The sequence below is a fragment of the Sinocyclocheilus rhinocerous genome, unplaced genomic scaffold, assembly GCF_001515625.1.
Source record: "Sinocyclocheilus rhinocerous isolate Xijiao unplaced genomic scaffold, SAMN03320098_v1.1 scaffold539, whole genome shotgun sequence".
NCBI lineage: Eukaryota > Metazoa > Chordata > Actinopteri > Cypriniformes > Cyprinidae > Sinocyclocheilus > Sinocyclocheilus rhinocerous.
In genome coordinates, this window is record NW_015653003.1 from 1,245,774 (window position 1) to 1,257,341 (window position 11,568).

Here is an 11,568-nt window from a genome sequence, read left to right on the forward strand (position 1 = left end):
TACATTAATGAGGAAAAAAAATTAACTTAAATGATTTTAGCAAATGGCTGCAATATAACAAAGAGTGAAAAATTTAAGGGGGTCTGAATACTTTCCGTACCCACTGTATATATAATTTAAATGCAATTAACGCGCAATTGAGTTTCTGAAAACATTACATTCAGTTTTCACTTACGTATATAATTTCCATAAGTACTCATTTTTAAAAGTATGCTAAAGTGTACTTTTTCACAAAGGAAATTACCCCCTGTAATTATTTCTAATTATTTCTCTTTTTCACACAGCCTGTTTTATTAAAGGGGTCCTATTATGCTTTTTCACTTTTACAACTTTAGTTAACCCCTGTATTCAAATCATAACTTGTCTAATTTTTAAAAATGATGGCACTCACTCTACAGCCATAGTCACTCCAGTTGGATCTCGCCTCTTCCCAGAAAATGCACTGAGCAGTAATGGATGTGATTGTTAGTGATGCATTTATAGACTTTACGCCCGGAGGAACAACAGGTCGTATGAGAAGGTTGTAAACACCCACGTCTACTGCCATGTCACTGGGACCCAGCACCCATGTGTACCTTTCATCTGTGTGAAGAGATTACGAAAAGTACAAAACAGTGCTTGATACATTTCGCAGTGTTAAAGAACAATTTAATTGTTTCAAGCAAATGATTCACCTTGTGAATTTCCTTGTTGAGGAAGTGTAACTGTGGCTACATTGTTTTCCTCTGTGGGTTGGTTCTCATAACCCAGCAGCAATATTAGTGTTAAATCTTCAGAAGGATGGAACTTCATAACCAGAGTAATGTTGGGGGTGGTTATATTGATGATCGAAGTGCTGAAGTTTCTCAGATCTAGAACTGAGCTGTTCACCGCTGTGTCCAGCCTCGGTAAAAAGATCTGCAGATTGAGCAAAGTGGAATTTCATTAGTAAAATAATTTGGTAACACTTTATTTTAAGGTGGCCTTGTTACACGTTACATGTACTTACTATTGTAATAACAATTAATTATGCATAATTACATGCAAGTAACCCTAAGCCAAACCCTAATCCTAACCCTAACCATATAGTAAGTACATGTAGTTAATTAATATTACTCAGTACTTAAATGTATAATTACACTGTAACAAGGACACCTTAAAATAAAGTGTAACCAAATAATTATTTACACGTTTCAGGAAAAAAAGGTAAACTGTCACTGGGGCGGTACCCTTTCAAAAGGTATAATATGTACTTTTATATGTACCATTTAGGGGTAAATAAGGTACAAAAGGTGTAACTTTTATAGATGATATGTGTTTGATGTTAAAGTTATTTCCGTTGCCCAAAAGCATGTCCATTATTTTTTTACTCAAGGCAGCTTTTGAACGAAAGACACTATACAGGCAAAACCACTGTTTTTTCATGCACTGGTAAATTTTGAGATTTTGAACTATTTTGCTTCCATAACTTGACTTCCTTCAGACTAGTGGAAAGAAAACATCCAAAATACACATTTAAAACCCTTGTGCGCTCCTCATTTGGGAGTGACACTCATGGTCTTCGCTGTCAAAAGTGACCGGACACCTGAAATGTAACTTTTTTTTTTCTTCAGTAAAATCAGTCTAATATATTTTTGTTCAATAATATTTTGTATTTTGTATTTTGAGAGAATTTCATGGTACTAATTAATATTTATGATAAATTTTTCCCATTGAAAATAGTCCAAACATTTTTTACAATTATTTTTCAATGAATGCAGTATTTCAGATTAATATAGGTCTTTAAAATCAATTTTTGAAGGCAGAATAGCACCTCCTGGTGAGAGCAAAAAAAGAAAAACCTGTAATTTCATAGTGTAACCACTAGATTCCTGTATAGGACTCTATAGAGAGGCTTGTGAATTTCCTAGTTGTTTTTATACATACTTGTTTACTTTTATTAGGTTGTGGATTAAAATGTACTGTATATTAGGGCATTCTCAGGTGTGTGTGTGTGTGTGTGTGTGTGTGTGTGTGTGTACAAGTGTGTGTCCGCGCGTGTGTGAGTTGGTGTGTTGATTTTGCACTCTAGATGTTTTAGAGTTTCACCCCTTCATTTTTTCCGCATTGTGGGGGATTTGTAGATTGTACACATAAAAATTATCTTTATTTCCCATTTCCCATTCATTTGCTATGGTCGGTCATTTTTGACCGAAGACCATGAGTGTGACTATTTTTTTTACGACCACTTAGCTTTTTCGAATCATGCCCTCAATTTTTTTTTGTGTTTACATACCAAGTGCCATAAAAGTCACCAAGTTTCGTACCATTCTGGTGAAGCTATGATTTTTAAAAATTCAAAATGTAAAATTCTCCGGTCAGAAATGACCGAAGACCGCACAAGGGTTTAAGTATTTATTTTATTACACTTTATCTATTTGCATCTGTAGATTTCAGTTATAATACATATTTTAAAGGCAGTTTTCTCAAAATGAGTTTTGCGGACCCACTTTATATTAGCGTATTTAAGTACTATGTACATACATTAAAATTAATAATTTGATATAATGCACTTACTGCATAGATACATGTTTTTAACATTTTATTTTTATTTAAAAAACACTTGCATGTAATTACATCTGTAATTAATTTCTGTAAATACATCTGTAATTACTCTGTCACCATATTCAATAGTTACAACGTACCTAACAATTTTTTTATTTTTTACATACAAAGTAGTACATAGTTAAACACCCCTAATAAAAAGTGGGACAATATTTTTTTCTCCTGCACTGAAATCTACTTCAGTAGCACTTACATACACCAAGTGTTGCAGTTGTATTCCTTTCTATATTCTGAAGGTTTTTACAGAAGGGTTTTTTTTTTTTTTCTGGCAGTTGACAGTATTTTCTGATATAAAAATAAAAAGAGAATCCAAAATCCTCTCTGTAAAAACCTTTAATGTGTCAACAAAATTAAAAAAAGATTTTTGAACCTGGCTTTACCCAATGTTCAGATTTATGTTCTGGAAATATTTGCAAATTAGTACATATTTGAATAGAAAATGCCTCATTTGCGGAAAACTTGTAATGCAAAGCAACTGTCTTAATGTACTGTGATTAACCAACTGAGGAAGTATGGCAATATCTATTTGTTAAAGTTATCTATTTGTTAAAGTTATCTATTAGTTTTTACCCTATTCACCTGTAGTGTCTTGCCTTGAAACCAGTTTGAAAAGTTACTATTGGAATTCTATATATTTTTTTGTTATTATATGCTAGTGGCACAGAAACTGCACACTTCATCTTTACAGTTCCAGCTGTTGTCAAGAGGTCTTTCATCTTTTTACCTCAATCTCCTCAGTGAGGTTTGCCACTGGAATGCCAGAGCCGTTTGTTTTGGAGAGGGACAAACCGGCCACAATGCTATGAATGGTCTGACCTTCAATCCATGGATCAATGTTAAAAAGTGTCATCTGTGAAAAGTGAACATGTATGCATATTGCATTATAAGATACATGTGTAAAGCATATATAACATTAGTACAGCATAAAATAAAATGTATAGTATTCTATCTACGTTATTGAAAAAAAAAAAGGTCCAAACAGGGGCGACTATAATTTCAACTAGGAAGTTGAATATGAAGTGATATGGATCAGAGGAATATTTCTTGCTTTCAGAGCAAAAGGTCACAAGTTTGAATCTTTCTTGACCAAATGTTTTTGAATTTAAAATGGTTTAAAATTGCTTCCTCTATGCTCTTAACTTCATAAAACTTGCAGTTTTTTAATTGAAACTTGCTGGTTGTCACTATCATGGACTTTTAGTTTGTTTTCCTTCTTCATGTTTCCCTTGACCTAGTTTTCCCTTGTGTCTGATTAGTTCATTCTGTTCACCTGTGTCTAGTTAATTATCTTTATTTGCCTGTGTATTTAAGTTCCTGTCTGTTCAGATAATGTTTGTCGGATCTCGTCTATATCTTCCCCTTGTGGATTTACCTTCTGCGTGAATATTAAAGATTATTTTACCTTCATCGTATTCGTGAGTGTTTTGAGTGCACCTGAATGTGACACTGGTATAGTCACATTAACCTAACGTATCTGCTATCAAACACATTTCTTACCTATGAAACTTATTTCAACTTCATAAGAAATTCATAACATGAAATGTGTGTAATATATCACAATAAATGAAACAACTTATTCAAATGATTCTGTTTATACGTTAACTCGAACTCTCCCGCCATCTAGTTTTAAAATGCATCACAAGGTCGCGCCGCCCAGGGTCACATGAACATAAACAATATAATTACTTCCTTGAAGTGACCATCACCGGTGAAAAGCTGTGTGTTTGTAATAAATTCATCATTATGATGTTTTTATCTTCAAACTCTTGCTTCCTGTTAAAATATGAATCCTATATCCATAATATTTATTTCTCCAGTGTGTCCAAATGTGTCGATGGATTCTGATGCGAAAGGACAACAGACAATGGACTTCTTCATTGAAGAAAGTGTTATTATGGATTATGAACATGTATTTAGGCTAGTTTAAAGTTAAATACATTAATGATGGATTTGTTTCTAAGAAACACACAGCTTTTCTCTTCATAAGACATTAATTGTTGGACTGTTTGTGGATTGTTGTGATGTTTTTATAAGCTGTTTGGACTCTCATTCTGACGGCACCCATTCACCGCAGAGCATCCATTAGTGAGCAAGTGATGAAATGCTAAATTTTTCAAAATCTGTTCCGATGAGGAAACAAACTCATCTATATCTAATGGCCGAAGCCTGAATAAATGTTCAGAAAACTATTCCTTTAATGTAATCAAATGTAAACATTTCTAATGACCATAGGGCTAGATTCAGAATGAAATATTATTATAAATCTAACTCTTGTTGCTATTCCTTAAAAAATAGGGTGCAGGTCAGATAAATTATCTAATTTGATTTTGTATTATTGATGTTTTTTCGGCTAGTAGTGACTAAAAAACACCCACTTTCACATCCACTGGCTCATCAACAGGCAGTATATCAGAGCCCAGATTCGGAAGCTTGAAACCAGCTGAACTGTTCTCAACGCTGAAGGGCTCTTTCTGGAGGTTAGTTGGCGATATCCTTGCACACAAAAAAATTTCAAAATGTTCTCAATTACCTGTTTTATGTTCACTGATCGTATAGCAATTAATTGAATTCTGAGTGTCCTACCTGTTGACGTAAATATTGACATTAGGAGAGGTGATGATGGTGGGCTCCAGATCAGGTGTTTTATTTGTGAGCAGGAATGTCTGCACAGAGTCCACCGCAGTGAGCAAATAACCAGAGATGTCGCTCTGAAAGGCAGTGAGAACATCAGCAGATTTCCTGATATAGTTAACTGTGTTTCTGTCTCAGGACCACTATCGTCAAAGATGATTGACAATTAACATACAGTTTGGATTGGCGGTATGGTTCTGTTCTGGGCAAGAACTCCCTGCGCCTCCATGCAGCCTAGCATGGATGAGAGCAGGGAGAGCAGCAATAACCCCCCTGGGTCAACAGAACAGAACTAACATAAATGTATTGCAGATATTGTTAAAGTTCAATAATGTTATGTACACATTTTAGAATTAGTCTGATTCAAAGGATAATCAGAAGGCTGAATCCTGACTGACAGAGGAGGAGTTGGGGATGGAGAAGGGTAATTAGCTATTGAGCAATGCGAAAGCTGCTGATAATACTGAGGGACCTTATATATGAATGCTTAGATAGGTGTCGTATTCCCATAGGTAGATGGGGATCAGCTGAGAGTCAGCTGACGCGAGCTTGACTAACGTGACCTGCCAGAACTAACGCTACGCTTGATTTTGGAACATAATAGCTGGTTTATAACTGGTCATTAGCTGGTGCAAGATGCTAAACCATCTTGGACAAGCAACAAACCAGCTACCTTGTCATATCGGTTTAACTAAAAAAGTTATACTTTTCTCTAATTTATTACAGCCAGATTTATTAGTTTTTCTCAAATTAAATAAAATGTAAAGTTCAAACCTTAAATGTAGTTTTAAGATATTAATCAAAAATATTTATTTCTTCACAATATTTCTTTACAAAGACGAAAACATTCATAAAAAGTAAAAAGATTTATTTATTATAGTGACCATACCATACTTGATCAATATATTTTCTTTAGATATCAAGTCAAAATGTTACTTAATGTAGGTAAATGTAACAATTTTTTGCTTAATTTCACCATAATCAAAAGCTAAATGAGCTATAATATGAAAGTAGAATTTTCACTTACGATAAAACGTCAAACATGCTGTAAATGCGTAATTTAGTTGACCTACTATAAATAAAGACAACTTCGAAAGACCTTAATGCTTATTGTGATGTCTTTTTAAAATGTGCATTAAAAAAACACCAGAAAAATTCATAAAACACACTATTTCTGCAGTCAATAAAGCTAGCCAAGTTCAGCACATCCACACTCGAAACGAAAATACTGTTTAAACAAAATTGTTTCTTTTAATTGTTATTATGGGGAGTGCTGCTACTTTAGACGATTAGGCTAATATAAAAAAAAGCACTTTAAATAAATGAGATGGTTGTATTACTTTTTCATCTGTTTTCTTGGAAAATGGTCATGTATCAATCAGCCAATAACCACCAGATTATTTTTCAGAAAAAGTTACCTCTTTGTCCTTATCAAACGCAGCGAGAATGTGACTAGAGGACGCAACGAGGAGGTTGGCTATTTCCGTTCGTGCAGCGATGTTATCCAGATTGATGGAGTTGAGAGATTTACTCAGAATATCTAGTATGCAACCAGCATTCTCCTGTGAAAGAAAAGTGCCTCATGAGCCGTTATGCAGCAGTAGTGTTGAGCACATACTGTATATAATGATGTGTTTGGTCACACAATACTACCTGAGCATTAACATTCACTTTGTCCTTATCTTCAGTGATTTTTGTCAAAACACTAGCAAAGGCCAGCACTTCTGTGGGCTGCTGGAGTGGCTCTTCTAAAGTTGCACATATATCTGAAAGAAGCCCCTCTCTGAACTGCAAGTGGGAAATGGATGCTAAGGATTAGATCAGGGCTGTCCAAACTCGGTCCTGGAGGGCCGGTGTCCTGAAGAGTTTAGCTCCAACCCCAATTAAACACACCTGAACCAGCTAATCAAGCTCTTACTAGGCATACTAGAAACTTAAAGGCAGGTGTGTTGAGGCAAGTTGGAGCTAAACTCTGCAGGACACCGGCCCTCCAGGATCGAGTTTGGGCACCCCTGGATTAGATATTACATACATGATGTGTGTGTAATTATTTACAACACAAATGCAAATTAAGTATGCACATTTTTTCATCTTTCATCTTTTTTACCTCTTCTGTGTCATCTGCTCCGCCAAGAAGACTCAATTCATTATCGATGGAGTTCTTGAGCTGATTCTTGTCCATCTTTATCCAGGAATATTTAACGGTAGTCTCCACATAATAAGTTGTGCCACTTTGTTCACCTAAACCATACAGAAATAGTTATTAGATGCACTTTATTCATAGTTGTCATACAATAGCTTCTATAATCATAAAATGTGAAATCAACGCACAAATCACCACTACGATGATGTCTTTCTTGAAAGATCTAATCCTTTTGGCTTTGATTTCCAAATCGTTTTTATTTTTTCTCTCTTGTAGTCTCAGGGCCTTTTGGTTTAAGCATTCTTTCTTAAAATTGCCTTTCTAGAAACAGAACAATGTGAAAATGATTACAAAAAATTTGAGAAGCATCTGTATATCATGCCAAAAGTGTAAAACTGTATCAAACTTTTATTCTGTATATAGTAAGATTGAAAATAAAATCATTGCATGCATTTGAAACTGACTGGACTTACTGTTTTTTTGTTCACTTTACTGCCATCTTCCACATACCAGAGCGTGTTTGGACAGTTATTATTTAGACTCAGTTCGATTTTCTCACGATTAACAATTGAATCACAAGCTTGGCAGCTGGGAAGTACAGATACAAACAGATCCACTTTCTTTATATTCTCCATCCAACACAAGATATGAAACCCTCAGCAAGTTTAAAAAAAAATTATTTCAAGGTTTAATGTAATGGAAAATAAAGGTCACAAAAATTTGTCTTACTTGATCGTAAAGCTGCCTGGACTCGCTGGACCAGAATAACAAATCCATTCTTCATCTGGCTCCTCCCTTTTAGCCCTTTTGTGAGTGTCCTGTCTCAAAGTTAAAGAGTCCTTCTAGAAAAGGTTTAGAAAAGCAGCATTTAGGAAACAATTTTTGGAATAAAGTGTTCTGTTTCCACATGTAAAATGACTGATGAAAAGAACAGCTGAAACCAGCATAAGCTGGTTGTCTGGGTTTAGCTGGTTTAAACTGTTGAAGCTGGTCTCCGAGCCCCAAGCTAGTGTTCAGATGGTTTTAGCTGGTCTCCCAGCCTGACCCTCTAACACTGTAAAAAATGATTGTGATTTTAACAGTAAAAGACTGTAAAAATGCTACAGTAAAAACCTGTTAACTTTACAGTGAAGGAAGTGGTCAAAACCCCTTCTAAAACTAGCCTGCTAAACCAACTTTTACCAGCTTCGCTGGTTTCAGCTATTGTTTTTTCCAGCAGGGAAATTAATAAATAAAATAATGAGAATCCCTGACACTACTACATCATTTTCGAGACAAGAGTCTGTGTGGGATTTTCAATAAATGTTGTAACTGGTAAAAAAAAATAAAAATAAATAAACGCTATTTGCTGGTTCAACTTTTTCAGTACCTGAATGCCTAAATGTTACTGAAAACATATCTTGTCATGATAGAGGAAAAGTGTTATTATCACAAAATCATTTAAAATAAAAGTACAAAGTCAAAACTGAAAAATCAATTTGATCACCTCAACAAAAGAATCGTCACCACCATCATCTGCAGATCTTTCCACGATAACACCAGAGGGTTCTGCATTATAACATATAACATACATTGTTTGATGAAAATATAGATTATTTAGTGAAAGGAACCATAGCAGTGTGTTCTCTATCCACCTTATTTTTAACATGTGGCCATTCGTAACTTGAATGTGCGCTGTCATTTGCTTTCAGTGATTTCATCTGCTTGCTTGATATGCAAACTAGTATTTGTTATCATTTTAATTTATTACCATAATCATAAACACACTGGTTTGTAGTGCAATAGTTACCTTCAATTGAACTTTGTTATTTTTCGAGTTGTTTACTTATAAAAGCTAATGAATCAGAAGTCTCGAACATTCACAGAAATTGCTTACTTCCCCATTGCAAAATAAGTTTGATCAATATAAATCAACTCTCACTGTCTTTGCAGTGGTATTCCACCAACAGGTAACTTCCCAGCGCAGGACACGGCTCTCCAAAAGATGATCCATCTGCCACAGCCGTGCAAAACTGCTGTCCGTTACAGAGCTCTTGGAGGACAACAACAAACCTCATCATTACTATTCATTACTGCAGACAGTCAAAACAGCATTATTGAGGTATAGCAAAAGAACAGATGCAGAAATTCTCAATGCTCTTCAAACACTCAGCACTTTCACAACAATAGTAACATTAAACCAGTAGATGAACAGAATTGTCCTCACAAAGAGATTTTCTGAATCCTCTGTAAATATTTAAAATATGCTCACAATTCTTCTGCCCAATAGGTCCATTAGGTCCTATTGAATACTACTGTATATGTATATCAATACATTGTTAATTTTGTTTTCCTGCTTTACATCTGTTATGATGTAGCCTGCTGTAATTTTAAACCTCAGCTTTGGCAGGAGCCCTATATATTCAGTAAAAAGCTCACTGAAGCTCTGTTTACATATTAGATTTTATATTGTTTGCTCTGCATTCATATTAAAAGAAAGAAAAAGTCAGAAAAAGAGCATCAATTCACAAGCACCACACAAAAGCATTTTCTGTTCTCTTCAAGTGGAGACATTAAGACTCATTAGTGGTTTTCATTCTCGAATTACCTACTGCATGCACTTAAAAACCTGTAAAAAATGATTGTTGCTGATTAATGGTATAGTGCTGGTACTTTACAGCTCAAAAGTATAGAATCATTTTTTTTTAAGAAGTCTATTATGCTCGCCTGCATTCATTTGATTAATAATACAGTAAAAAGGTAATATTGTGAAATATTATTACAATTTTTTAAATAACTATTACATTTTAATATATATTTAAAATGCAATTTAATTCTGTGATGCAAAGCTGAATTTTCAGCAGCCATTAATTCTCAAGATCCTTCATAGATTTTAATATGCTGATTTGCTATGTTGAACTTTTACGCAGAAAAACATGATACATTTTGCAGAACACTTTGATTTATAGAAAGGTCAAAAGAACCGCACTTATTTGAGATGGAAATATTTTGTAGTATTAAGTAATCTTATATTCTTAAAGCTTTAGTTTAAAACAAAGTATTAATGCCATATCATTTACTGTACAAAATATATTTTAATAGATAACAGTTAATTTAAATGACTGTTTTTACTATATATTGATTAAATAAATGCAGCCTTGGTGAGATAAGGAACTTTGTTCAAAAACTATTAAAAAATATATATTATTCTAAATATTCAAATTTTTTAATCAAATACCATGGTGCTACAAAAAACATAATAACAACTAGCTCTTTTGTTTTATTTTGTGTTTAGTGTCGGCCAGTACCTGCTACTACATCCAGCACACTGATCCAGCTGCACTGCTGCAGTGAAGCTGTGAGAGAGCTGGAGATGTTGCTCCTGCAGTAATGTGGCGTCTTCCTGCCATAGTAGCTCTCATCAACCTCTATCACCTGATCTAAGCCACAGTGCAGGATAGTGCTGTCCATACAGGACAGAGAGCGTCCCAATTCTACAAAAAAGAGAAAAAGGATAACTATTTTTAAAATGTGCTATATAGTGCTGTCCATACAGGACAGAGAGCGTCCCAATTCTACAAAAAAGAGAAAAAGGATAACTATTTTTAAAATGTGCTATATAGTGCTGTCCATACAGGACAGAGAGCGTCCCAATTCTACAAAAAAGAGAAAAAGGATAACTATTAACTGTCATTTTTAAAATGATATATATCATGTTTTCTCATAGAAGTGCCTTTAAACTGTTCAAATGAAAATTCTTTTTATTTTTACTTTTATTTCTTAGGCATACAATGGACATACCACAGATCTCTCTAAAATGGAGTTGCATTGTTTTCTGCCACTGTAAAAAGTGCATTTTTTGTTGGTGCAACTCAATATAATTATGCTTATTCATACTTGTCTTTTTTAAAAATTGGAATAAAACCAATGAGCATGCTAAAATATGAAAATACTTCTACGTAATTATATAAAAATACTATATAAGACTCACCAAACTCACAAATGAAGTAGAATTCCTGACTACAGTTGCTTGTTGTCTTCCAGTGAAATCCAGAGTCTGTGTTGATGTAGCCACAGCCAGTATCCAGCATCGACTCACTGAGCCAGTTTGAGTAAATCACATCTGAACCAACATTTCAATACATACATTTTTGGTTTTAATGTTTTTTATTGTGTGGTAACCGTTTTATAAAAGCAATAAGGTACTCGAGACCGTGCTGTATCGTGTATAA

The 11,568-nt window shown here is 34.3% G+C and overlaps 1 protein-coding gene across 1 annotated transcript in view; it reads right to left on the minus strand.

Annotated features, from left to right (window-relative positions):
• Window positions 1–11,568, minus strand: part of pkd1l2b (polycystic kidney disease 1 like 2b) — a 29,991-nt gene that overhangs the window by 15,264 nt on the left and 3,159 nt on the right. Inside the window, exons 3-17 of the mRNA XM_016521590.1 lie at window positions 11,328–11,459; window positions 10,645–10,830; window positions 9,279–9,389; window positions 8,844–8,905; window positions 8,087–8,199; window positions 7,831–7,945; window positions 7,546–7,678; window positions 7,322–7,455; window positions 6,868–7,002; window positions 6,633–6,776; window positions 5,167–5,291; window positions 4,959–5,076; window positions 3,308–3,433; window positions 675–897; window positions 392–582 (exon numbers count right to left, since the gene is read on the minus strand). Of these exons, the coding sequence (XP_016377076.1) occupies window positions 392–582; window positions 675–897; window positions 3,308–3,433; window positions 4,959–5,076; window positions 5,167–5,291; window positions 6,633–6,776; window positions 6,868–7,002; window positions 7,322–7,455; window positions 7,546–7,678; window positions 7,831–7,945; window positions 8,087–8,199; window positions 8,844–8,905; window positions 9,279–9,389; window positions 10,645–10,830; window positions 11,328–11,459 (2,048 nt within the window). The remainder of the gene's footprint in view (window positions 1–391; window positions 583–674; window positions 898–3,307; window positions 3,434–4,958; window positions 5,077–5,166; window positions 5,292–6,632; window positions 6,777–6,867; window positions 7,003–7,321; window positions 7,456–7,545; window positions 7,679–7,830; window positions 7,946–8,086; window positions 8,200–8,843; window positions 8,906–9,278; window positions 9,390–10,644; window positions 10,831–11,327; window positions 11,460–11,568) is intronic.